This window comes from Petromyzon marinus, chromosome 71, assembly GCF_048934315.1.
Source record: "Petromyzon marinus isolate PM22_M1 ecotype Great Lakes invasive population chromosome 71, UKy_Petmar_22M1.pri1.0, whole genome shotgun sequence".
Taxonomy (NCBI): Eukaryota; Metazoa; Chordata; class Hyperoartia; order Petromyzontiformes; family Petromyzontidae; genus Petromyzon; species Petromyzon marinus.
The window spans coordinates 2,261,577-2,288,964 of record NC_133737.1 but is presented as its reverse complement, the minus strand read 5'-3'; the positions used below and the strand labels follow the sequence as shown (position 1 = coordinate 2,288,964).

General features: G+C 49.3%; 2 protein-coding genes across 2 annotated transcripts in view; both read right to left on the bottom strand.

Moving 5' to 3' along the window:
- The window catches only part of LOC142906846 (uncharacterized), a 57,004-nt gene that overhangs the window by 13,860 nt on the left and 15,756 nt on the right, over positions 1-27,388 (bottom strand). The gene's annotated exons all lie outside the window — the stretch shown is intronic.
- On the bottom strand, positions 3,382-26,580 carry LOC116957268 (uncharacterized). Its single transcript, XM_076055605.1, has 4 exons — positions 26,489-26,580; positions 25,383-25,445; positions 22,491-23,927; positions 3,382-8,767 (listed from the first exon to the last, which is right to left on the bottom strand). Exons 1-4 carry the CDS (start codon positions 26,503-26,505, stop codon positions 7,669-7,671), a joined length of 2,616 nt encoding a protein of 871 aa, XP_075911720.1. The 5' UTR covers positions 26,506-26,580; the 3' UTR covers positions 3,382-7,668.

The window sequence follows — 27,388 nt, the reverse complement described above, 5'->3', positions numbered from 1 at the left end:
CTGAGACCTGTCTCATGGACGTTCGAGTAGCAGGGGACGATGACTCCTTGATCTCTCACTCCAGCAAACCCTGAACACAAAAGAGAGCTTGCTTCTCATTTTCGTCCCTTTTATCCCCCTACTTCAAAGCTAACGCGCCGCGAACCCGCTGGCCTCTCGTCCAATCCGGAGCCTCGGATTTCCCGCCCTTGGCCAATCGGATTTATCCCCCTCTCCGACGCCCGCTATACCGCACGGTGTGCAAGGGCGAGGGCCCCTCCCCTCCATTGTTTAACCGAGTGCCTGGCATCCTCTTGTACCGCCCCGCCCCCCTCCTGCCTGCCGATCCGCGTGTGCCCTGGGTGTTCCCTCAACGCGGTTCTCAGTAGTTCGCCGTGGCCGTGCAATTTTAAGTCGATCCACGGCTCCGCAGTGCCATTCGGCCTGGGGGGGGGGGGGGGTTCTGCCAATTCCCTGGCCCTGAGAAACCGTGGAGCACCCCCACGAGGGGGGCCCTCGGGTGAAAATTCAGGGGCAGGTGACCCCCCCACGAGACCCTACGTGAGTGCGTGTGTGCGTTCACGTGGAGGGTGGTGGGGGAAGCGCTGCGACGGCAGCCTGGTGGCTTCTCTGCCGCAGCACCCCCGTTGCAGGCACAGCTCCCACGGAGCGGCTTTGCTGTCGTGGCACCACAGTTCCAACGACTGCGAGAAGCCCATCTCAAGCTCAAGCCGCGTAAGTGTCATATTGCGCAGTGCGAGGTTGGGTACCTCGGACACCGCGTCAGCGAGGCAGGGGTGCGCACCGACCAGGAGAAGGTACGTGCCGTAGTGGAATGGCCAAGACTGAGGAACCTGACGGAGATCAGGTCGTTTTTGGGGCTAGCCACTTATTGTCGTCGATTTGTGAAGGGATTCGGCGAGATTGCACGCCCCCTCACCAAACTCAGTTCCCCTAAGAACCCCTATCAGTGGACGGAGGACCACCTCGCCCATACCCCCCACCCTGGCTTTCCCTGACTTTTCCACCGATTTTATTTTGGACACTGACGCCTGCAGCAGTGGGCTGGGCGCGGTGTTGTCATAGGTGCAGGATGGGATAGAGCGGGTCATCGCATACGCTAGCCGGACCCTGAGCGGGGCCGAGCTGAATTATTGCGTGACCCGTCAGGAACTGTATGCCGTGATTTTCACGTGTAAGCAGTTCCGGCCGTATTTGTACGGCAGGAAATGTCGCGTGCGAACTGACCATTATGCTCTGCAGTTTCTCCTAACGTTCAAGGAACCGTGGGGGCAGATGGCCCGGTGGCTGACGCAGCTGCAGGAGTATAACCTGCAGATCGAGTACAGGGCAGGGCGGACGCATGCAAACGCGGACGCCTTGTCAAGGCGACCCACGGTGTACGCCGAGACGAGGGTGGAGGAGGCCTGCCCGTACTTCACGGGGGGATGCTGCCGACAGGCAATGGACCCCCTAGAGCGCCCTGAGACTAACCCCCCTCCGCTGAAAGTGCCATGTGTGCCACGGAGGTCCCTGCAGAAGGAGCCAGGGACCCAGTGGACCGCCCAGCGGGCATGGGGCCCACACCCCGGGGCCCGACGGGCCGCTCCGCCCTGCCCGGTCAGATCCAAAAGGACGTCGGCTGTGCGTTCCCGGGCCTGGACGACGAGCAGCTGAGACAGGCCCAGCGGCGGGACCCGGACCTGGCGGCGGTGGAGGCGGCCCTGCAGGAGGAAAAGGTCGCCCTGCAGGGACCCTGGGTTGCGTGTAGAGAACGGAGTGGTGCGGGAACTAACCGAAGCCGGGCAGCTGGGGTGCATCTGTGTTCCCACCCAGGTGCGGCCCCAGCTGCTACGGTTGGTGCATGATCACCCGCTAGGGGGCCATGATGGGGATCGGCGCACTCGGGAGACCCTGCGTCGCCAGTATCTCTGGCCCAAACTGGCACAAGATGTGGCCACCTGGGTACAGGGCTGCCGCGCTTGTCAGCAGTGTGGGCAGAAACCGGTGCAGTATCAGGTGTCCCTGAGTCCGATCCGTGTCAGACGGGTGAACCAGCTAGTTGGGATCGACCTACAGGGGCCATTCCCACGATTACACCGAGGCAACCGGTATATCCTCGTGGCGGTGGAGTATTTCACGCGCTACCCAGTGGCGGTGGCCATCCCAGATAAAACGGCCCTTGTGGTCACCCGAGCATTTGTGGAGCATTACGTACTTAAACATGAGATCCCTGACCAAGTCATTACTGACCAGGGTAGTGAGTTCGAGGCAGAGCTATTTCAGGCGCTGTGCCGGGAGTTCGGAATCCAGAAGGACCAGACTACGGCATACCACCCCCAGGCGAATGGGATGGTGGAGCGTACGTACCAGACCTTAGCCGGGAAGCTCAAACGTATGGCGGCTGCCAATCAACAGGATTGGGACGAACACCTCCCCTATGCCCTGTTTGCCTATGCCACCACCATACACACATCTACGGGACAGACCCCGTTCCTAATGATGTTTGGTAGTGAATCTCGCCTACCAGCAGATGTTGTTCGGCGTTCCCCCGCCGCAACTGGAGGAAGGGAGCCAGCCCATGGAGCACCTGATGGTGACCCTGCGAGGGGCCCGTGGCCGGGCCTACCAATAGGCGGAGGCTGCACATCAGCGGCAAGAGCAGGACGCCCGGCCCGGTGTGGAGCCCCCCTTCTACTCAGTGGGCTCTAAGGTGCGGCTGCACACCCCGCGCGTAGGGGTTGGACAGGTGGGGAAGCTGACCACCTACTGGCGCGGACCCTGGACTGTGGTGCGGCAGATCCCCCCCTGGACGGTGCTGATCCAGGGCGGGGAGAGGGGCCGAGAGACGGTGGTCAACGTCCGCCAATTAAAACCATGGAGGGCAGCCCCGGCGAGAGAGACCCCAGCCCTTCAGGTACCCCGAAACCCCGGTATGTGTGAGTCCATGTGTGTGTGTAAGTCGATGTGTGTGCGTGGGTTCATGTTGTGTGTAAGTCCATGTGTGTGTCTCTTAGTCGATGTGTGTAAATCTACGTGTGCTTAGGTCTGTTGTTTATGTGGGTTATGAAAATTTAATGGAAATAATAAAAATTAAATGAAATTTGCATAATGTATCTGAAATTATGTTAATTTGTGTAATTGTGCGTATAAATTATGCTAATTCGAAAGATAATCATATTCATTTATGCGAGTGGGTGTGGTTATGTTAATTAAACCCCTTTATGATAATCAGGCCCCACCTCGTTGACGGGGGTCGGTTATCAATCGGGATAATACAATTATTCTTGCTTTAACATTTACCGAGTATGGATTAGAGTATTTATGTAAGGTCACCAAGTTCATATCTCAACGCAGAACCAGTTCTTATGCATAGATTTCAGGAAAGAATCATACGACCACTTCTGCATTAATCAATTTTATTTCCTAACTAAACTTTAACTCTAGAAGATGCAACTCTCGGCTTGGAATTACAACACAGGATCAACACAGTATCATCAATGACTGTGTGGTTTCACTTTGATTCATTTCCCCCGCGTAACGCGAGTGTTGTTGGTGAGAGAGAAGCCAAAAATGCATATGCTATTCTAAACAAAAACCTTAACTTCATCATCAATGATTATCCTTGAATTGTCCACACAGTACCGCACTCATTATTGGTCAAAGGAAACCCTTATCACGTTGTTAGCACATTGGGTCATGGAACAGTTGAGTATTCTGTAGAGTACGCGAGTACGTGCGGCGATCAGTAACGAAAGGTACTTAAAGGTTATATGACGATATTCATACGAAAAGGCGATCAAAACAGTTATTGTTCCCAAAGACACAAATATAGCAACAGATCCATCGGACAGATTATATGATTACCGAAATGTCTTAGAGTAAGGGTGTGCAGTGGGGAGCGCTCTTTCCCCTGATATCCTTATCTTGGGCCAACGTTTAATTGTGGACCAGTTTGCCTGATAAGGAAGTCGGTTGGATACGCTATTCCCCCATGTGAGCGTAGCTCCGTGGCGAAGGTGTCAAGGATTAATTCGTATTGATGGATCGGTTGGTAATTTATGCGATTAGAAGTACAGCCCAAAACAAAGTATTAAGGAGGAAAAATATGAATATACTTATAAACGACGGAGTGTACACTCAGTCTGCCGCAATGCCTTCACGGCCACTGATGGTTAACAGACTTGAGTATTGGCTTTTTGGTTAAGGACCCGTGTATGTTGAGTGATATGAATTGTGTTAAGTCATCAGTGTTCGGAATTGACTCCTTATGTCAAGCAGACGCCTGATTTGTCGTGTAGTGGGGCAGTGTGCATCATACATATTAGTTGATTCTCTTCTCACAGTAGTTGGTTAGGTTCGGCTCACACTGGTTGAAATAGGTTGACCAGTTGACAAGTTGTTGTAGTTGCGATGGCCCGTCGGTAGATGGCGCACACAGCTCGCTCATAGCGTGCGTGGTGGTGTCGTCGGCTTGGCGGATGGCCCACGTTCCGCTCTCAGCGGGCACGGTTGTATGATCGGTAGATGGCGCTTGTCTGCTGGTCGCTGGCACGGCTGTGTCGCCGAGTGTTGACCACTGGTTGCGCTATCGGGCGCTGGCGATACACGTTCTTTGCATTGCTACTTTTGATGGTGCCGACTCGCACCGCGTAGCCCCGTCACTAAACAGCGAGTCTCGCCATTCTGACGGGCGGCAGAGACCTCCCCCGCGTCGGCGGCGGTTGATCTCCTGCAGGGATTAGTTGAGCTGGCAAGTGGGTCTTGCTCACTTGCTGATGAGCTCTTTGCTGATGAGCTCTTTGCTGATGAGCTGAGTTGAGCTGGCAAGTGGGTCTTGCTCGCTTGCTCATGAGCTGAGTTGAGCTGGCAAGTGGGTCTTGCCCACTTGCTGACAAGCTGAGGTTTCAATGCTGTAGTGTCCTCTTTTATGCCAAAATCCCTCCTCTTGGCTCCTCCCCACAAGGCGGAGCTTCTTTTGATTTATCTGTGTCGTGGTCTGGAGTGTGTGTCCGTATGTGCGTGCGTCCGTCCGTATGTGTGTCCTTGTGTGCGCCATTTACGGCATAGTTCTGTTGCCCTCCTCTTTCCATAAACCATAACAGGTGTTACAAACCGTCTCAAAGGCATCTCTGTGTTGCACAATCTGAAGGGAGGGCGAGATTCCCTCCGGTATGACCTTCCCCGACGCACAAAGAAATGGTAAGGTTTTTTTTTAAGTTAACATTTTATTCCGTGAGTTTATTCCATCATAGTCTTACAGTTATGATTCTGTATGTGACTCGAGGTCTGTTGTTTAGTTTTCCATGGTGGTGTTTGATTTTATTTCAAGGGAAGGTGCTCTCTTGAGCGTATGCATATTCTTATCATGTGCTGCAGGAAGACAAAGGCGGCCGGGAGGCTCTCTTTTTCCCTGGCCCCCGGTTTAACATCGCTCAAGTATCATGTAGTTTTATGTTTAACAAGGTTGTGTTTTACCCTATTATCCTGGCTCTCCTTCAGTTTTATTAATTTGTCATTCCGCGTGTAAGCTTTCATTTATCATTTTATTCCCGATATCCTGAGCCAGAGGTAACCTCTCAGTTGTTGGAATCTTGTGCTCTTTGTTTTTGCAAGGTTATATAAACGGAACCATGTTAGCATTATATTCTGTATTAATATCCTTTCCTTTAACTTAAAACTTGCTCGCCTGAGGTTTCGCTGAAGCACGCTGCACATTGAGGCATCTCTCTTTCTCTCCGTTGCCCTTGGTCCACCATCACCCAAACACCACCTGTTCCATGTTCAACAAGGTTATGATTCACCCCGCTATCCTGGCCCCTCTCCAGTCTTCAATAATTTTCGTCATTCCATGTAGCTGCGGTGGGGGAATGTTATCTACGGATTCCCAGCCTTCTGGTGCTATCTTTGCTCTCTCACGCTGCGGGAAGACAAAGGCGTCTCTCTCCTTTATCATGCAGCTGCTAGCTTAGCACAGACACCCGGTGGTGTCTCTCCTGCCCTCCCTTCAGGGCTGCGCCGGCTCAGGCTCTTTCCTCTGCTCCATTCTCTCTCCTTTGGCGGGCAGCTGCCAGTTTCACGCTGGCATTCAGTGTTGCCTCTCCCACCCTTCCTTCAGGGCTCTTACTGTGAGCTGCTCATTAGGTCCACACACGCCGCACATCCCAAGGCTTCTCTCTCCACGCCCCCTCCTCTCTGCTTGCGCGGGGAATGCCATTAGCTGCGGTGGGGGAGTGTTATCTACGGATTCCCAGCGTTCCCGCGAGCGCAGGTGGCAGCAATTATTTCTTAGCTCGGGTTTAATAATTTATTTATATAGCAATTCAATGGCCCTTCCATGAACTCCACCTGCTGTTTGCTTATGCTTGTTGTTTTCATTCATTATTTCGGTTAAACAAAAAAGTATATATCGGCAAATATTGTTATTGATATTAAAGATGGAAAAAGGGGCCCATATACAACAGGTCCATGTGTGTGTGAGAGTCTATGTGTGTGTGAGTCGCTGTATGTGTGTATGTCGATTTGTGTGTAACTCCACGTGTGTGTATAAAGTGGATGTCTGTGTGTGTAAGTCGATGTGTTTGTGTGTGTGGGTCGATGTGTGTGTGGGTCGATGTGTGTCTTTTTCGCCCGGGTAACGCCAAGTGCTTCCCGGCGTTACCCGGTTGTAAAGGGCGCCGCAGGCGGTCAGGTTTGCTTCAACCCATGGTTGTGAACATCCAGACGTTAATCAGCAAGGACCATTTCTCGTCCTAATTCGACAAAATCTACGTCAACATGTAATACAAAATTGAAATTCGTGTTGCAGAGAATGTACCTCCAATATGTTTAACTTTTGAGTGGTATGCCTTGTAACTGATGAATGATCCGAGTGTGCTCCCTATTTCAAAGACAATGAGTTGCACCAGAGGGAGATGCTTCCTGAAAACACAAAAATACCATTTGACCTGTATCACAAGAACAATGAGTCTCACCTGAGTTATCTGTACAGGCTACTTCCAAAACACACACTTTGTCCTAACATCACTTATCAATGTTTGACCCTTATAGACAAAATGTTACATATACGCACACAATCAGACAAGTATTCATTCTAAATTGACAGGCATATTAACAAAATTGAATTACTGCAGTGAAATATACTGCATCAGGTTACATCGTACTAACAAGAAGCTATTTTAAAACATACGTACTGTCTGCTTAACAGTGTATGTACAACATACTATTGCGCCATTTAAAACGAGTAGGCCATTGCATGCTGGCGTCTGGGTCAAAATTTAGCAAATTCTAAACATTACCTACTAACTACACAACTGAGATGCCACATCAACCAGCGCCCCCTACTGACAGGCTCTTATCCACATGCAGGCCGGTGCAGGGCCACCACCTTGTGCCACACAGGGGCAGCTGCTACTTGGGGGTGCTCTACGAGTGTTTGAGACGAGATACGATACAAAACACCAAATTGCCAGAGGTGATTAAGCAAGCACCATATAATTGCAATTGAAAACATAGTCAACGCTTGGGAGCTTATTGGCTCTCGCTCCTGGTTAGAGATCTACCCAACCCACAGGTCCACAAAGACTGGCTGCTCTTACCCTGCAGGTTGAAACTCACAATTGAGTGTTCAACTTCATTCTTGTTATTAAAGGCCTGTGACAAAGGTGCATCTATTGGAGCGACATCGTCTCAAGCATACACATCTACCGGGTCTCCATTTGACTTTGTATTGTCTAGGAAGTCCACCCAAACTTCCACTTCCACAAACTGCTGGGAGTTGCCTCGCTCTGCCTCGCAGTTAGAATTCTCCTCCTGCTTCACGTTGCCTCCATCGATGTGAAGGTCCGATTTTGGAGTTGAATCTTCATCCTCACATTTTACACTCACTTCTTCGCTCTTCACCATCACTTCTTCACATTTCACCTTCACCTCTTCATATTTCACCTCGATACCTTTAAAAGTGTCCAAGCTGGGATTTTCTTCCAGTTGTTTCATGAGGGATGGGCTCATTGCGGAACTTTGACTTTCACAAGCTGATTTCAGACTCCACTCCTTGTGGATCTTCTGATGCTTTTGAATTCTCTGGTGTCTTTGAAGATGTGTTGAACGTGCAAACGCCTTCCCACACACACTGCACTTGAAGGGTTTCTCTCCCGTGTGTGTTCTCTGGTGTGCTACAAGAGCAGATGACTGTGAAAACGACTTCCCACACACACTGCACTTGAAGGGTTTCTCTCCAGTGTGTGTTCTCTGGTGTGTTACAAGAGTAGATGAAAGTGTAAACGCCTTCCCACACACACTGCAGTTGAAGGGTTTCTCTCCCGTGTGTGTTCTCTGGTGTTTTTTAAGAGCAGATGACTGTGCAAACGCCTTCCCACACACACCACATCTGAAGGGTTTATCTCCCATGTGTGTTCTCTGGTGTATTACAAGTGTAGATGAAAGTGTAAACGCCTTCCCACACACACTGCACTTGAAGGGTTTCTCTCCCGTGTGTGTTCTCTGGTGTTTTTTAAGAGTAGATGAATCTGAAAACGCCTTCCCACACACACTGCAATTGAAGGGTTTCTCTCCTGTGTGAGTTCTCTGGTGTGTTACAAGAGTAGATGAATGTGCAAACGCCTTCCCACACACACTGCACTTGAAGTGTTTCTCTCCCGTGTGTGTTCTCTGGTGTATTACAAGAGCAGATGACTGTGAAAATGCCTTCCCGCACACACTGCACTTGGAGGGTTTCTCTCCTGTGTGAGTTTTCTGGTGCCGTGTCAAATTCCCCGTACGATGCGTGCTGTATGCACACCGGTCACATTGTTGTCTTTTTGCACCGAGCCGTGCCGAGTGCCTTTGCTCCATCAGACAAATTCTGCAGAGGAAGCGACAGCTGCAGACAGAAAAAAAAGAATATCCACACCATCTACACGTCAGTATTGATGCACAGAGGAATGCATATACACAGTCAAAGGTGACTTACACGTCTATACTTATTCATAATTTCATGATATAGTGAAAAAGTGTCCCAAATTCATCACACGGGCTGTTATGGCACACAATGAGAGGGCAAATGGTCATAAACGTGCCTGGAAGCCCTCGTATCTTCAAAATGAATGTTAACCCAAAACTCCGAGCACACAATTTCGGCTGTGTGGCTTGAAAAGGAATATTTATGAAAGCTAAATTCAGCTGACATAGCAAAGGGTGTGGAAAATAATACTATTTGTGTTATGCAGAAATGCATAAATTAATGTTCCATCGCAACTTAGAGGTGTGAAGCCAGGCACAGATGTCCTTGAATGCTGGGATGAACAGTTCCAACTTCAGCTGCACGTGTGCTGTGATTACTTCCTGACTCCATTCTTACAAAGAGTTGCATAGAAAAACAAAAAAACTGTTCCGTGCTCAATAGAGTTAATAGATTTTACTGCAAATACAATCTTGACCCTGTCACACACTCAGAGGTGGAGCCAGGATTTTTAGGTAGGGGGGGCAACCCCGTTCAGCAATGAAAAATTATAGTTGTTAGTAAGGAGTTGTTAGTAAGGAGTTTTTAGTAAGGAGTGTTAGTAAGTAAGGAGTTGTTAGTAAGTAGTTCTAAGTAAGGAGTTGTTAGTAAGAAGTTGTTAGTAATTATGGAGTTGTTAGTAAGTAAGGAGTTGTTAGTAAGGACTTGTCCTATGCTTTTTATTCGACGCGTGTGATAGGCATCGCGCTCGCTGAAGGTGTTTGCCATCAGGGAAGTCGTGTACTGTATACGCAACTGCGCACAATTCTGTGAGTCGCTTGTAACTGCTTTGCCATTAATTATTGCCAATTATGGAATCGGACTGTTGTCCTCTCATAGCGTCCCTGGCACATAATAATATGCCACACGGTGGCAGTGGGGGGGTCGCAAAATGCTGATTTATCTATATATATAAAAGGGAAATTTGTCAATTTGTGTCTGTTTGAAATGTTCAGCATACTTCCCGACATGCAACAAACTTGAAATTTGGCATGTGGATAGCTTCCAGACTGGACACAATGCACAAAGTATTAAAATAGCCGTCATATCTGAGCAGTCACCCTATGCGGCAGCGTTGCGCAGTGTGCCCGCTGACGTCACGCATCCCTCCCTCAACACTCCGCGAAGGCCGTGTTTTAATCCAAGACAAAAATCAAAGTCCCGGGTGAAGCCGGGTAGGAAAGCTAGTCTATATATAAAAGGGAAATTTGTGGACATGTGTGTGTGTGTCTGTGCGAAATGTTTAGCATACTTCTCAACAGGCCACACACTTGAAATTTGGCATGTGGGTAGGTTCCATACTGTACACAATGAAAAAAGTATAAAAATATACTTTTGTATTTTGTATGACCATGAAGTTTGTGGCATCAACCCGCAACACACCTGAGTTAAGCGCTCTGCAATGCTTACCACTACAATATGGCTCTTCACGAGCCGTACTTCTAGAGCTGTTAACAGCGTGCCGGGAGATTTTAGGTGGCGCTTTGCTTCTGGCTGATGAAGCCATTGGGTTCTCGGAGTTTCAATACATATCCGTGCGAATAACGGGTACAACAGCTATATTAAATATAAAGCAGAAATTACATCTGTTTGTTTGTGTGAAGCAGCAAAAACTGTCCAACACTGAGCTCTGGCGTCATGAAATTTTTACAGCTATGCTGACTGGAATTTCTAAGTGAACGCGACTATTTTCAGCTCGCCACGTCATTCCCTTCCCGAGTGGCCAAAATCGACCTTACGTAGAAGTGGGTTAAGGTTGAAATTCCTTGAGTGGAAACATCCGATTTAGGTAACTTGATATGTTTCAGCTTTTTTCTTTCTTGCAAGCATCAATATTTTGAAGGGTTTTTCAGTGAAATATAAGGGAATATGAAATTTATCCAAGACAAGAATCCAAGTCCCGGAAGAAGCCGGGTAGTGAAGCGAGTTATTAATAAACCCTAATGATCCGATCGAAATTATGGATTTCCATCGGACCGTTGGGGGGGCACGTGCCACCCCACCCCCACTGGCTCCACCACTGTCACACACTATCATGGTTCACAGGTGGTGGTGTGCCCAGACCCAAGCCTGGCCACCTTCACCTGTTCAGAATTCATGTTTCCTCACTCCACCAAGTAGAGTCAACACCGCCACGCGTCCAGAGTGAACAGCGCCACGCATCCAGAGTGAACAGCGCCACGCATCCAGAGTGAACAGCGCCATGCGTCCAGAATCAACACCGCCACGAGCCCAGAGTGAACACCGCCACGCGTCCAGAGTGAACACCGCCACGCGTCCGGAGTGAACACCGCCATGAGTCCGGAGTGAACACCGCCACGTGTCTAGAGTGAACACCGCCACGCGTCTAGAGTGAACACCGCCACACTGTTGACGAGCCTCACCTTGTGTTATGGGCAGGTCGCTTCTGAAAACAAAAGCGGTACAGCAGCTCAAACGGGCTTGGCCTGGTAAAAAAGGAAATAAAAACTGCATGAATATTTAAAAGTAAAACAAAGTGACAAAGTGGCGAGCCCTGTGAAGACAAATTAAACTTAAGCGAGAGAATTGAAGCAAACGCGATCAGGCGAGGGCAGGAGGCAAGGCCCCGCGTGGCTAGGCCCCGCGCTGTAAAGTTCCAACCTGGACATCGCTTCCATGCTCGCTGCTACTCAATTGACATCCCTACGAGAGAGAGAGCGAGGCTCTACCTCGGTAAACAACAACCACCACAACAACCACCACCACAACCACCACCACCACAACAACCACCACCACAACCACCACCACAACCACCACCACAACCACCACAACAACAACCACCACCACAACCACCACAACCACCACCACAACAACCACAACCACCACAACAACCACCACAACAACAACCACCACAACAACCACCACAACCACCACAACAACCACCACAACAACCACCACAACCACCACAACCACTACCACAACAACCACAACCACCACCACAACAACCACCACAACAACCACCACAACCACCACAACAACCACCACAACAACCACAACAACCACAACCACCACCATAACAACCACAACAACCACCACAACAACCACAACCACCACAACAACCACCACAACAACCACAACCACCACAACCACCACCACAACCACCACAACAACCACCACAACAAGTAAAACAAAGTGACAAAGTGACGAGCTGAGTGAAGACAAATTAAACTTAAGCGAGAGAATTGAAGCAAACGCGATCAGGCGAGGGCAGGAGGCAAGGCCGCGCGTGGCTAGGCCCCGCGTGGTAAAGTTTCAACCTGGACATCGCTTCCATGCTCGCTGCTACTCAATTGACATCCCTACGAGAGAGAGCGAGGCTCTACCTCGGTAAACAACAACCACCACCACCACAACAACCACCACAACAACCACCACAACAACCACCACCACAACCACCACAACCACGATGAGAATTTCCCACCTCGGATTTCAGTGCACGGCGGAGCAGCAGCTTCCTGTTATCTCGTGACGTCACGCAGCAGCAATAGCTGACATGACATCACGCGGCAGCAGGAGGTGACATGACGTCACTTGAACAGAACACGGCAGCTACCCAGGCAGAGGTGACGTCACGCTCAAGGGCGCCTTGGACGGTGTGGGGTGAATACCTTGGTGACATGACGTCACTAGCGAGGTACACCTCCCCCTGGCGTTTCACGCCGATGAGGTCATGCTGTGTAATGACGTCACAGAGCGGGGTTGGAGTTTAAGTTGATTTAGATTAATTTTCCATTGCTCCCTCCCTTGATCAGAGACCCCTTGGGTGTGTGAGCTCAGCAACAACTGTGTGTGTGTTTGTACACTGTGTGTGTGTGTGTTAACTGTGTGTGTACGTACACACTGTGTACGTACACACTGTGTGTGTGTACACTGTGTGTGTACACTGTGTGTGTACAAAAACAGACACAATTTCAACCGAGAGGATGGTTTCAAATTAAGCCATCATTGGAAAGATGTTCTAAATCAAACCAAACATTAAACTAATTTTCAATGGAACAGTATATTTATTCAAGTCGTGGTATCCCAAACTTTCACAGCAGCCTATTTCCCTTCACAACAACATTATGTAAACTCCCCAACCCCCCCCCCCCCCCCCCCACCGTGCCGGTCCAGTACATCATTTTATGCTAATTCCTTTGTCAAGGCGTTTTTTGTTTCCTCCCACACAGCTTAAAGGACGCGACCTGGGCTTGGCTGTCTTCACTCCAACGCTGTCCTCTGGACAGTCCGGTCCCTTCACCGGATGAAGGCCACTTGTGTTGTGGCCGAAACGTTGTGATTTTGGTTATTTTATTTTTACCTACGTGACTTTACCGAATAGAACCAAAGAGCATACACTGTGTGTGTTTGTTCACTGTGTGTGTGTTTGTACACTGTGTGTGTGTACACTGTGTGTGTGTACACAAAGTGTGTGTACACTGTGTGTGTGTGTACACTGTGTGTATACTGTGTGTGTATACACTGTGTGTGTTTGTACACTGTGTGTGTGTGTACACAATGTGTGTACGTGTACATTGTGTGTACACGGTGTGTGTACACTATGTGTGTGTGTACACTGTGTGTGTACACATTGTGTGTGTGTACACTGTGTGTGTACACACTGTGTGTACGTACATGCTGTGTGCGTGTACACTGTGTGCACGTACATGCTGTGTGTGTGTACACTGAGTGTGTACGTACACGCTGTGTGTGTACACTGTGTGTGTGTACACTGTGTGCGTGTGTACACGGTGTGTTTGTGTACATTGTGTGTGTACACTGCGTGTGTGTGTGTACACACTGTGTGTGTGTGTACACACTGTGTGTGTGTGTACACACTGTGTGTGTGTGCACTTTGTGTGTACAACACTATGTGTGTACACTGTGTATGTTTACACTGTGTGTGTACACACTGTGTGTGTGTGGGGGCCAAGCCTCCACGCAGATTGAGGCGAGCCGAGTGGAGGTGCATTCTATTTTGACTTAGAACTTTTGTGACTGCAGCAATTAATATTCTTGGTTCTTTCGGTAAAGTCAGGTAAATTAAAAAAAACATCTTACATTAATGAAATAAATTAAATGAAAAGACAATTTAAATAAAATATTATCACATTTTTTTCTTTATTATTGTTTTCTAATTACATGACTTTAATCAGAAAGGGTTTTAATCAGAAAGGGTTTTATTCGCCATGAAATTTCGCACAAACAAGGAATTTACATTCAACATATAGGAATCTTAAATCTCAAATAAGTGGTATACAAGTCTAACTATACTAAAGGTACAAAGTTTAACTAACACTAAGGGGCTAAAGGATGTAAAAATTTTCATAAATATTGAATAGAAAGTAGCTATAAGATACAATCTAAAATACAAAAATTACAAATAGGGTAACATAGTGTAAATATGGAAAGGTGTCATTTTATAGATAAAATGTTCAAGTCAGTGTAAGCCCTTGGCCTTGTTGAAGAGGCCAGCAGCGAATGGGAAGAAACTGTTTTTGTGGCGTGAAGTTTTGGTCCCGATGGACCGCAGCCTTCTGCCGGAGGGGAATAACTGGAACAGAGAAGTGTCCAGGGTGGGAGGAATCGGCCACAAATCTTCCTCGCTCGCCTCATGCTCCTCGAGGTGTGCAGGTCCTCGAGGGTTGGTAGATTGTGTGGTGCCACCGCAGCGGAGCAGCTCGGTCAGCGCTACCCCCTCCACGCACCCCCACCCCCCCCCACGAACGCACGACCCACTAAACACTCGCATGCACCCCCGTAGGGTCTCAAGGAGGGATCACCTGGTACGATGGATTTTCACTCGAGGACCCCACTAGCAGGGACGTTCCACGGTTTCCCCAGACCAGGAAATTGGCTGAGCCCCCCAGACTGGATTACATGGCGGCCCCCCCAAAAAGGGGGGCGTAGAGCTTTACAGGCCGGCCGCATTGAAGCATTCACAACACGGGGGGGGGGGGGTGGGACCTTCAGCCAGTACCCAGCGTAAGGGTAAACAGTGGGGTGGGAGGGAAAAGCCCCGAGGTAGATAAGAAGTTGACTTAAGTGGGAGGGGGCAAGGGGATTATCGGTGAGTCACCGGCGAGGAACGCAGGCACAGAGACAATGGGAAGGAGGGGGGGGGGATGACGCGACCCCCCCCCCCCCCCACCAACGGCCATAGCGCTCAAAACGGCCGGAAAAGGGGATTTGATTGGATGCTCAGGATGACGTCATGTGACCCGGGGGTTAACGGGCTTTGGGGACATAAGGGGGGAGGACGGAGAATTGGGTCAGAGTCCTTCTGGAGCGACGGGAGTGTGGATGATATGCTGCAGTCTGCTCTTGTCCTTGGCAGTGGCAGCAGCGTACCAGACGGTTATGGAGGAGGTGAGGATGGATTCAATGATTGCTGTATAGAAGTGCACCATCATTGTCTTTGGCAGGTTGAATTTATTCAGCTGCCGTTGGAAGTACATCCTCTGTTGAGCTCTCTTGGTGAAAGGGCTGATGTTCACTTCCCACTTGAGGTCCCGGGAGAGAATAGTGCCCAGGAAACGGAAGGACTCTACAGTTTTGACTGGGAAGTCGCACAGGGTGATGGGGGTAAGTGGGGCTGTATTTTTCTTGAAGTCCACAACCATCTCAACTGTCTTTAGAGCATTTAGCTCTAAGTTGTTCTGGCTACACCAGGTCACCAGGTTGTCAGCTTCCCACCCATATTCAGACTCATCCCCACCAGAGATCAGCCCAATGAGGGTGGTGTCATCCGCAAACTTCAAGAGTTTGACGGACAGATGATTGGAGGTGCAGCTGTTGGTGTACAGGGAGAAGAGCAGTGGGGAAATGACGCAGCCCTGAGGAGTTCCGGTGCTGATGTACCTGGAGTCAGAGACTTGTGTTCCCAGCTTAATGCACTGCTTCCTGTCAGACAGGAAGTCTGTGATCCACCTGCAGGTGGAGTCGGGCACGTTTAGCTGGAAGAGCTCGTCCTGAAGCAGGGCAGGGATGATGGTGTTGAAGGCAGAGCTGAAGTCCACAAACAGGATCCTGGTGTAGGATGCTCGGGAGTCCAGATGCTGTAGGATGACGTGGAGGGCCATGTTAACTGCGTCGTCCACATACCTGTGTAGGCAAACTGAAGGGGGTCCAGGAGAGGGTCTGTGATGGCTTTGAGGTGTGCCAGGACCAGGCGCTCAAAAGACTTCATTACCACAGAGGTAAGGGCGCCCTGTCTATAATAATTTAGTCCTGTTGGCCTTAGCTTTTTGGGCACAGGGATGATGGTGGAGGACTTGAGACAGGCTGGTACATGGCATGTCTCCAGGGAGGTGTTAAAGATGTTGGTGAACACCGGAGACAGCTGGTCAGTGCAGTGCCTGAGGGTGGCTGGAGAGACAGAGTTCGGCCCAGCTGCTTTGCGTGGGTTCTGCCTCTTGAAAAGTCTATTAACTTCTCCCTCCTGAAAGGAGAGAGTTGTCTCTGTAGTAGGGGTGGGGAATGGGGCCTCTTGGGTGGGAAGGGATAGTTCAGGACAGTCCAATTGTCTTTCAAATATGCAGTAGAACTCGTTCAGGTCGTTGGCCAGGCGGGAGTCGTTAGTGGTGTGGGGGGCTCTGGGCTTGTAGTTGGTGATCTGCCTGAGCGGTCTCCAGAGAGAAGCAGAGTCATTAGCAGAGAACTGGTGTTTTAGTCTCTCTGAGTACAGTCGTTTAGCCTCTCTCACCGCCTTGCTAAACCTGTTCTTCGTCTCCTTGAATCTGTCTCTATCACCACTCCTAAACGCTTCCTCCTTCTCCAACCTCAACCTTCTGAGCTTTGCTGAGAACCAGGGCTTGTTGTTGTTGAAGTTCACGCTGGTACGAGTTGGAATATAGCAGTCCTCACAAAAGCTGATGTACGACGTCACAGCCTCTGTGAGTTCATCCAGTCTCTTGATAGCAGTCGTGAACATATCCCAGTTAGTACAGTCCAAGCACGCCTGCAAATCCTCCACAGCCTCACTGGTCCACTGTTTAGATGTCCTCACAGCAGGTTTACATAGCTTTAGTTTCTGCCTGTATGCAGGAATCAGGTGGACCTTGGCATGTTCAGAGTGTCCCAATGCTGCTCGGGGGACGGCGTGGTAGGCTCTACTGACTGTAGTGTAGCAGTGCTCCAGAGTGTTCCCTTCTCTGGTAGGGCATTTAATGAATTGTATGTATTTGTGGAGTTCGTGGCTGAGATTACCTTTGTTAAAGTCGCCAAGTACGATAACCAGCGAATCTGGATTTGCTCGCTCCACACTCAGAATCTGGTTGGTGAGCATGCGATGGGCCTCTTTAACCTGAGGACCCGGCGGCAAGTAAACTCCGACCAAAATGAGCGACGCGAACTCGCGAGGCGAGTAGAAAGGTTTACAGTTTATGAAAAATTATTCAAGGAGCGGAGAACAATGTTGCAGAATCACTGTGACATCTACACACCAGCCACTGTTAATGTAAAAACAAATACCACCGCCTTTCATCTTGCCGATGAGTGCTATGTCACGATCCAAACTTACAAGATGGACTCCTGCCAGTTGTAACGCAGTGTCCGGAATCAAATCACACAGCCATGTCTCTGTGAAGCACAAGACAGAAGATGAAAGAAAGTCTCTGTTTTTCACCATCAGTAGCTGAAGTTCGTCCATATTGTTGCACAGTGAATGTACGTTGGAGAGGAAAAAGTTCGGAAGCAACGTTCGGATCCCGCGTCTGCATAGCCGTACAAGAGCCCCCGACCATTTACCTCTTGGGCGGCGTTTCGCTGCTTGAGCAAAGCCTAGCGCGGCTATGACTAGAATTCCCACATTTTCTGCCGCTGGAAGCAGAAAGTTGGGAAATAAATCCACAGGAGTTGTTTCCCTGATGTTAAAAGTTTGTCTCTTGTTAGGGAACTCCGAAAATCTTGGCAAAACACTGAATTAACAGACAAGACAAAACAAGGCGCACCGACCGGCTGAGGCTACCATCATCGGCGCCATCTTCTCACCATCACGGGTGTGCTGAACAGCAGGCCTCTCTCACCAGCACGATTGTGCTGAACAGCAGGCCCCTCTCACCAGCACATGTGTGCTAAACAGCAGTCCCCTCTCACCAGCACGGGTGTGCTGAACAGCAGGCCTCTCTCACCAGCACAGGTGTGCTGAACAGCAAGCCTCTCTCACCAGCATGGGTGTGCTGAACAGCAGGCCCCTCTCACCAGCACAGGTGTGCTGAACAGCAGGCCCCTCTCACCAGCACAGGTGTGCTGAACAGCAAGCCTCTCTCACCAACACAGGTGTCCGGAACAGCAGGTCCCTCTCACCAGCACGGGTGTGCTGAACAGCAGGCCCCTCTCACCAGCACAGGTGTGCTGAACAGCAGGCCTCTCACCAGTGCAAGTATGCTGAACAGCAGGCCCGTCTCACCAGCACGGGTGTGCTGAACAGCAGGCCCCTATCACCAGCACGGGTAATCAAGCAAAACAAGACAAAACCAGACAAAACAGGGCGCACCAACCGGCCGAGGCTGCTATCATCGGCGCCAACTGAAAGAACCAAGAATATGGTAGCACATTCTCTATTTATTGCAGAGGTTCAAGGGTCAAATCCGACAGACACACCTGGCTACCCCAGTAACATTCACAAAAATATGCGCAGTCTGCTTAACGGCAGATGTAAACCATAGCGTTGTGTCATTCACAACGCACAGGTCATTGCATGTTGGTGTCACGGTCAAAATTGTGGAAATTCCAAACATTATTCAGAAACTACACAAGGGAGATAGCGCGTCAATGATCGCCCCCTACCAACAGACTCATGTCCACGTGCAGGCCGGTGCAGGGCCACCTTGTGCCACACAGGGGCAGCTGCCACTTGGGGGGGGGGGGGGTCCTTCGATTGTTTGAGATGAAATTCGATACGAAACACCGAGTTGCCGAGGCAATTAGGCAAGTGATTTATGAGTGCAAATATGATGTTGGTAACGTAGTGAATGCTTGGGAGCTTCATTGTCTCTCGCTCCTGCTGACAGATGTACCCAGCCCATAGCTCCACAGATACCTGCCGCTCCTCCTGTGCAGGTTCGGCTACGTACGGTGCGAAATAAGTTACAGATACACACAGAGACTCACACAGAGACCCACAGATTAGCACGGTTGGCTACATACGGTGCAAAATAAGGTCCACGTACACACAAGAGACTCGGAGCAAGTTTGAGTCGCGTGCTACTGACAGTAGTTGAATATGGTTGGAAAGACGCTGATAGAGACACACACAGAGACTGACAAGGGAGAGGTGGACAGACACAGACAAGAGGAAGACAGAAAGAAAGATACAGAGACGACAGAGACACAGTCGGCGAGAGAGAGACACAGAGGAGAACAGAGACACCGACGGACAGAGATGTTGAATCGAACACACTTAACTCGCTCCATTGAAAGAGATTCCTCGATCTTTGCCCATCCCCGGAAGTCGTTCTTGTTTCATTGTGTGTGGTGTGTACGTGTAAGCAATGTGGGATATCGATGTACATGGATATGAACAAGATCAGCAGACAAGACGTCTTTCATACTCTTTGGTTCTTTCAGTAAAGTGACGTAGGTCGAAAAAATAAAATAATAAAAAATAAATCGCGACGTTTCGATCGCAACACGAGCGGTCGTCCTCAGACGAAAACATCCAGACATTGTCGTGGCAGAAGTCACGTGAGCTACAGCACGTGACAAAGATAAGGTGACCCCCCCCCCCCCGTGGCTCGCCCCACACAGCAGAGCATTGTTTTAATGCGGTGGGCTCACGCGAAATTGATTTCTCTAAAACGAAGGTACTTTGAAAACCCACTAGCTATTCTCTTTTATATAAGCGTTGTGTCCTTAACTAACCACACGGAGACGTCTGGTGGAGGCAACGCGTTTATTATAACAACTCTTTCGAACTCGGCTCTACACACTACTGTAGCACGAAGGGGTACGGCCCCTTCCACCCGATAGCCTGCGGGAGTGACAGCCTCCCTTCTATCGCAGCCTGCACACTCCGGGCTCTGCTACCCACGGGTCCCTTAGCCCGGCGTTAAGGGAAGACTGGACGACCCGTCCCAGCCAGGGTACGGGAGCTCACCTCTGGTCCGCTAAAACCCGGCTCTGGCTAGAGCCCGGGGAGGGTCCCCGGGTGCTGGTCCAGTCTTCAGGTCTTCGGATGTCTTCAGGCTTGAGTTGGTGAACACTGCCCGGCCCGTCCAGAGGGCCGGACTTTTATCCCCAGGTCAGGCTCACCCCTCCCCTCCTGACCCCCCCCCCTCCCAAAACCTTCTGGAAGGTCTTATCTTAAGGGGCCTTGGGGACGGGTGGGGGGGTCAGGGGTGTTAGTCTCCGGTCACGGGGGGGGGGGGGCAGGGGTTTACTTTGGTCGACCCCTACGCACCTCGCTCTCTCTCTCTCGGCTGCCCCCTGTTATGGCGCTTACGCACAACTTCGTGACTAACGCTGCACGTTCCGTCGTTTTCATGCAGGGGGCGCTGCAAACCTACGCGCCCCCTGCATGAACGACGGAGGCACAAGGACAGACGTTCGATCGCGTTGTAATCGATCTGCAGACGTCGGTCTTCTCGCACGGCCAGCTCTGTGTCGCCTCATCTCGATCCCGCGATCCCAAACCAGGTGAAAGTCCGCATCGAACCGAACTCCCAGCAAGGCCATCTACTTAACCACGACAGAAAATTCATACCAAATGTCGTTTTCAAATAAGTCTTCCAGATGTAAAATGAGAAGCTTTTAATGAAGAAATACAATTATCAAATTCAAAACAATCAAATTAAAACTGTTTCATTTTAAAACTTCAAAACAGAGCATCGGGAGCTTGCGCGGAGGCGTCGTTCGTGTGCAATTTTTTTCGTGACTTTCCTGGCCCTAGGCTGTAAATGGTTGAGGGGCACCGCAGGCGGTCAGGCTTGCTTCAACCCTTGGTTGTGAACATCCAGACGTTAATCAGGAAGGACCATTTCTTGTCCTAGTTCACCAACATATAAGACGTCATGCAAAATTCTCATGAGTGTTGTTGTGGAGAATGTATCTACTACATGTGCGCTGCCTTGTAACCGAATACAAATCTGTACCAAAAATGCATTTCAAATGTAGTCTCTTAAATTACTTCCTTGGTATGACGCAGATCAGCAGACACGACATCTTTCATTTATCAATCTCTCCACAAAACAAAGGAATGTTTTACACAAACTATAACTAGCACAGCCTTATGGGAGTGCATTATTGAGTCAGTGCAAGCCACCTGTGGACCCTTATTGGTGTACAGCGTCTCAAGAGCAGCCGGGCTGCTTCAACCGATAGTTATGGACATCCAGACGTTAATAAGCAAGGACCATTTCCTTTGCCCTGTATCACAAGAACAGTGAGTCTCACCCGAGTTACCTGTACAGGTTACTTCCAAAACACACACTTTGTCCTAACATCACTTATTCAATGTTTGACCCTTATAGACAAAATCAGACAAGTATTCATTCTAAATTATTGAGTAATTTTAACAAAATTGTATTACTGCACTGAAATATGCTGCATCAGGTTACATCGTATTTTTAAAAATACGCACCGTCTGCTTAACAGTGTATGTACAACATACTCTTGCGCCATTCAAAACGAGTAGGACATTGCATGCTGGCGTCTGGGTCAAAATGTATCAAATTCTAAACATTACCTACAAACTCCACAAATAAGACGCCACATCAACCATCGCCCCCTACTGACAGGCTCTTGTCCACATGCAGGCTAGTGCAGGGCCACCACCTTGTGCCACACAGGAGCAGCTGCTACTTGGGGGTGCTCTTCGAGTGTTTGAAACGAGATACGACACAAAACTCCGAATTGCCAGCGTCGATTAAGCAAGCACGATATAAATGGAATTATTAGAACCTAGTGAATGCTTAGGAGATTATTGGCTCTCGCTCCTAGTTAGAGATCTACCCCACCCACAGGTCCACAAAGACTGGCCGCTCTTACCCTGCAGGTTGCACCTAGGAATTGAGCGTTCAACTTCACATTCTTGTCATTAAAGGCCTGTGACAAAGGTGCATCTATTGGAGCGACATCGTCTCAAGCTTACACATCTAACGGTTCTCCATTTGACTTTGTATTGTTTTGGAAAAAGTCCACCCACACCTCCACTTCCACAAACTGCTGGGAGTTGCCTCGCTCTGCCTCACAGTCAGAACTCTCCTCCTGCTTCACGTTGCCTCCATCGATGCGAAGGTCCGGTTTTGGAGTTGAATCTTCATCTTCACATTTTACCCTCACTTTTTCACTCTTCACCATCACTTCTTCACATTTCACCATCACCTCTTCATATTTCACCTCGATACCTTTAAAAGTGTCCAAGCTGGGATTTTCTTCCAGTTCTTGTTTCATGAGGGATGGGCTCATTGCGGAACTTTGACTTTCACAAGCTGATTTCAGACTCCACTCCTTGTGGATCTTCCGATGCTTGTGTGTTCTCTGGTGTCTTTGAAGATTTGATGAAACTGCAAACGCCTTCCCACACACACTGCACTTGAAGGGTTTCTCTCCTATGTGAGTTCTATGGTGTGTTAGAAGAGTAGATGATTGTGCAAACGCCTTCCCACACACATTGCACTTGAAGGGTTTATCTCCCGTGTGTGTTCTCTGGTGTTTTACAAGACCAGATGAATGTGCAAGCGCCTTCCCACACACACTGTCCTTGAAGGGTTTCTCTCCTGTGTGAGTGCTCTGGTGTGTTACAAGAGTAGTTGAACGTGCAAACGCCTTCCCACACACACTGCACTTGAAGGGTTTCTCTCCTGTGTGAGTTCTCTGGTGTATTACAAGAGTAGATGATTGTGCAAACGCCTTCCCACACACATTGCACTTGAAGGGTTTATCTCCCGTGTGTGTTCTCTGGTGTTTTACAAGACCAGATGAATGTGCAAGCGCCTTCCCACACACACTGCACTTGAAGGGTTTCTCTCCTGTGTGAGTCCTCTGGTGTGTTACAAGAGTAGTTGAACGTGCAAACGCCTTCCCACACACACTGCACTTGAAGGGTTTATCTCCCGTGTGTGTTCTCTGGTGTTTTACAAGAGCAGATGAATCTGAAAACGCCGTCCCACACACACTGCACTTAAAGGCTTTCTCTCCCGTGTGTGTTCTCTGGTGTTTTACAAGACCAGATGAATGTGCAAGCGCCTTCCCACACACACTGCACTTGAAGGGTTTCTCTCCTGTGTGAGTCCTCTGGTGTGTTACAAGAGTATTTGAACGTGCAAACGCCTTCCCACACACACTGCACTTGAAGGGTTTATCTCCCGTGTGTGTTCTCTGGTGTATTACAAGAGCAGATGAATCTGAAAACGCCGTCCCACACACACTGCACTTAAAGGCTTTCTCTCCCGTGTGTGTTCTCTGGTGTTTGACAAGAGCAGATGAATTTGAAAATGCCATCCCACACACACTGCACTTGAAGGGTTTCTCTCCTGTGTGAGTGCTCTGGTGTGTTACAAGAACAGATGAATGTGCAAACGCCTTCCCACACACACTGCACTTGAAGGGTTTCTCTCCTGTGTGTGTTCTCTGGTGTACATGAAGATGCGTTAACTGTGCAAACGCCTTCCCACACACATTGCACTTGAAGGGTTTATCTCCCGTGTGTGTTCTCTGGTGTTTTACAAGAGCAGATGAACTTGCAAACGCCTTCCCACACACACTGCACTTGAAGGGTTTCTCTCCCGTGTGTGTTCTCTGGTGTTTTACAAGAGTAGATGAATGTGCAAACGCCTTCCCACACACACTGCACTTGAAGGGTTTCTCTCCCGAGTGAGTTCTCTGGTGCCGTGTCAAATTGTCAGGACGATCTGTGCTGTATGCACACCGATCGCATTGTTGAGTTTTTGCACCGAGCCGCGCCGAGTGCCTTTGATCCATCAGACAAATTCTGCAGAGGAAGCGACAGCTGCAGACAGAAAAAAGAATATCCCCACCATCTACACGTCAGTATCGATGCACAGAGGAATGCAAATATACAGGTACACGTGACTTACATGTCTTTACCTATTCATATATTCATGATATAGTGAAAAAGTGTCCCAAATTCATCACACGGGCTGTTATGGCACACAATGAGAGGGAAAATGGTTATAAACGTACCTAGAAGCCCTAGTATCTTCAAAATGAATGTTAACCCAGAACTCCGAGCACACAATTTCGGCTGTCTGGCATCAAAAGGAATATTTATGAAAACTAAATTCAGCTGACATAGCAAAGGGTGTGGAAAATAATACTATTTGTGTTATGCAGAAATTCATAAATGAATGTTAAATCGCAACTTAGAAGTGTGAACCCAGGCACAGATGTCCTTGAATGCTGGGATGAACAGTTCCGACTTCTGCTGCACGTGTGCTGTGATAACTTCCTGACTCCATTCTTACAAAAAGTTCCAGGTGAAAAGAAAAATAAACTATTTTGATATAACCTCCGTGCTCAATAGAGTTAATAGACTTTACTGCAAATACAAACTTGACCCTGTCACACACTCAGAGGTGGAGTCAGGATTTTCAGGTAGGGCAGGCAAGCCCTCCAGCAATGAAAAATGATAAGAGTTGTTAGTAAGTAAGGAGTTGTTAGTAAGTAAGGAGTTGTCAGTAAGTAAGGAGATGTTAGTAAGGACTTGTCCTATGCTTTTTATTCGATGCCTGTGATCGGCATCGCGTTCGCTGAAGGTGTTTGCCACCAGGGAAGTCGTGTACTGAATACGCAACTGCACACAATTGTGAATTTGTGTCTGTTTGAAATGTTCAGCAAACTTCCCAACATGCTACAAACTTGAAATTTGTAATGTGGATAGCTTCCAGACTGGACACAATGCACAAAGTATTCAAAAACTACTTTTTATTTTGGGGGGGTGGGGGAAATAACCATGGAGTGTGTGGCGTCAACCCGCAACACAGATAAGGGAATATGAAATTTGAAATTAATCCAAGACAAGAATCCAAGTCCCGGGCGAAGCCGGGTAGTGAAGCTAGTTACTAATAAACCCCAATGATCCCATCGAAATTAGGGATTTCGATCGGACCGTTGGGGGGGCACGTGCCACCACACCCCCACTGGCACCACCACTGTCACGCACTGGCATGGTGCACAGGTGATGGTGTGTCCAGACCCATGCCTGGCCACCTTCACATGCTCAGAATTCATGATTCCTCACTCCACCAAGTAGAGTGAACACCGCCACGAGTCTAGAGTGAACACCGCCGCGCGTCTAGTGAACACCGCCACGCGTCCAGAGGGAACACCGCCACGCGTCTAGAGTGAACACCGCCACGCGTCTAGAGTGAACACCGCCGCGCATCTAGAGTGAACACTGCCGCGCGTCTAGAGTGAACATCACCACGCTGTTGACGAGCCTCACCTTGTGATGTGGGTAGGTCGCTTCTGAAAACAAAAGTGGTACAGCAGCTCAAGCGGGCTGGGCCTGGCAAAAAAGAATGAAATAAAAACTGCGTGAATATTTAAAAGAAAAACAAAGTGACAAAGTGGCGAGCCGTGTGAAGACAAATTAAACTTAAGCGAGAGAATTTAAGTAAACGCAATCAGGCGAGGGCAGGAGGCAAGGACCCGCGTGGCTAGGCCCCGCGCTGTAAACTTTCACATGGACATCGCTTCCATGCTCGCTGCTACTCAATTGACATCCCTACGAGAGAGAGAGCGAGGCTCTACCTCGGTAAACAACAACCACCACCACCACTACAACCACCAACACAACAACCACCGCAACAAACACCACCACAACAACAACCACAACAACCACAACCACCACCAAAACCACCATAACCACCACAACAAACACCACCACAACAACCACCACCACTACCACAACCACCACCACAACAACCACCACCACAACCACCACAACCACCACCACTACAACCACCACAACAACCACCACAACAACCACCACCACAACAACCACCACAACCACCACCACTACAACCACCACAACAACCACCACCACAACAACCACCGCAACAACCACCACCACAACAACCACCACAACAACCACCACAACAACCACAACCTCCACAACAACCACCACACCAACCACAACCACCACCAGAACCACCACCACCAAAACAACAACCACCACAACAACCACCACCACAACAACCACAACCACCACAACAACCACCACCACCACAACAACCACCACCACAACCACCACAACCACCACAACAACCACCACCACCACAACAACCACCACCACAACCACCACCACAACAACCACCACAACCACCACCACAACAACCACCACGACAACCACCACCACAACAACAACCACCACCACAACAACCACAACAACCACCACAACAACCACCACAACAAGTAAAACAAAGTGACAAAGTGGCGAGCCGAGTGAAGACAAATTAAACTTAAGCGAGAGAATTGAAGCAAACGCGATCAGGCGAGGGCAGGAGGCAAGGCCCCGCGTGGCTAGGCCCCGTGCTGTAAAGTTTCAACCTGGACATCGCTTCCATGCTCGCTGCTACTCAATTGGCATCCCTACGAGAGAGAGCGGGGCTCTACCTCGGTAAACAACAACCACCACAACAACCACCACAACCGCGATGAGAATGTCTCACCTCGGATTTCAGTGCACGGCGGAGCAGCAGCTTGCTGTTACTTCGTGACGTCACGCAGCAGCAGGAGTTGACATGACGTCACTTGCGGGGTACAAAACACTCCCCTCCCACAATGAGCGGCTCTGTGGGCGTGGGTGCCGAACTCGTCGCAATAAACTCGGGACGGCTTTCATGGATATATTATGTTAATGAGCTGCCAGTCACCGGGAGTAGCTTTGCCCAAACAAGGATTCTAGTTGAACAGGTAAGGGAAGTGACCCAGGCAGAGGTGACGTCACGCTCAATGGCGCAGTGGACCGGGTGGGATGAATACCTTGGTGACATGACGTCACTAGCGAGGTACACCTCCCCCTGGCGTTTCACGCCGATGAGGTAATGCTGAGTGGTGACGTCACAGAGCGGGGTTGGAGTTTAAGTTGATTTAGATTCATTTTCCCTTGCTCCCTTCCTTGATCAGAGACCCCTTGGGGTGTGTGAGCTCAGCAACAACTGTGTGTGTGTGTACACTATGTGTACGTTTACACTGTGTGTGTACACTGTATGTGTGAACACTGTGTGTGTACACACACTGTGTGTGTGACTGGGCCCCCCACAGTGTGTGTACACACTGTGGGGGGCCCAGTCATCTAAGTCAGTCGACCAATGGCATTTTTTCATCAATTTATTATTTTCACATTTTTTTTTTCTATTTACATAACTTTACCGAAAGAACCAAGAATACGGTTGCACATTCTCTATTTATTGCAGAGATTCAAGGTTCAACACCGACAGACACACC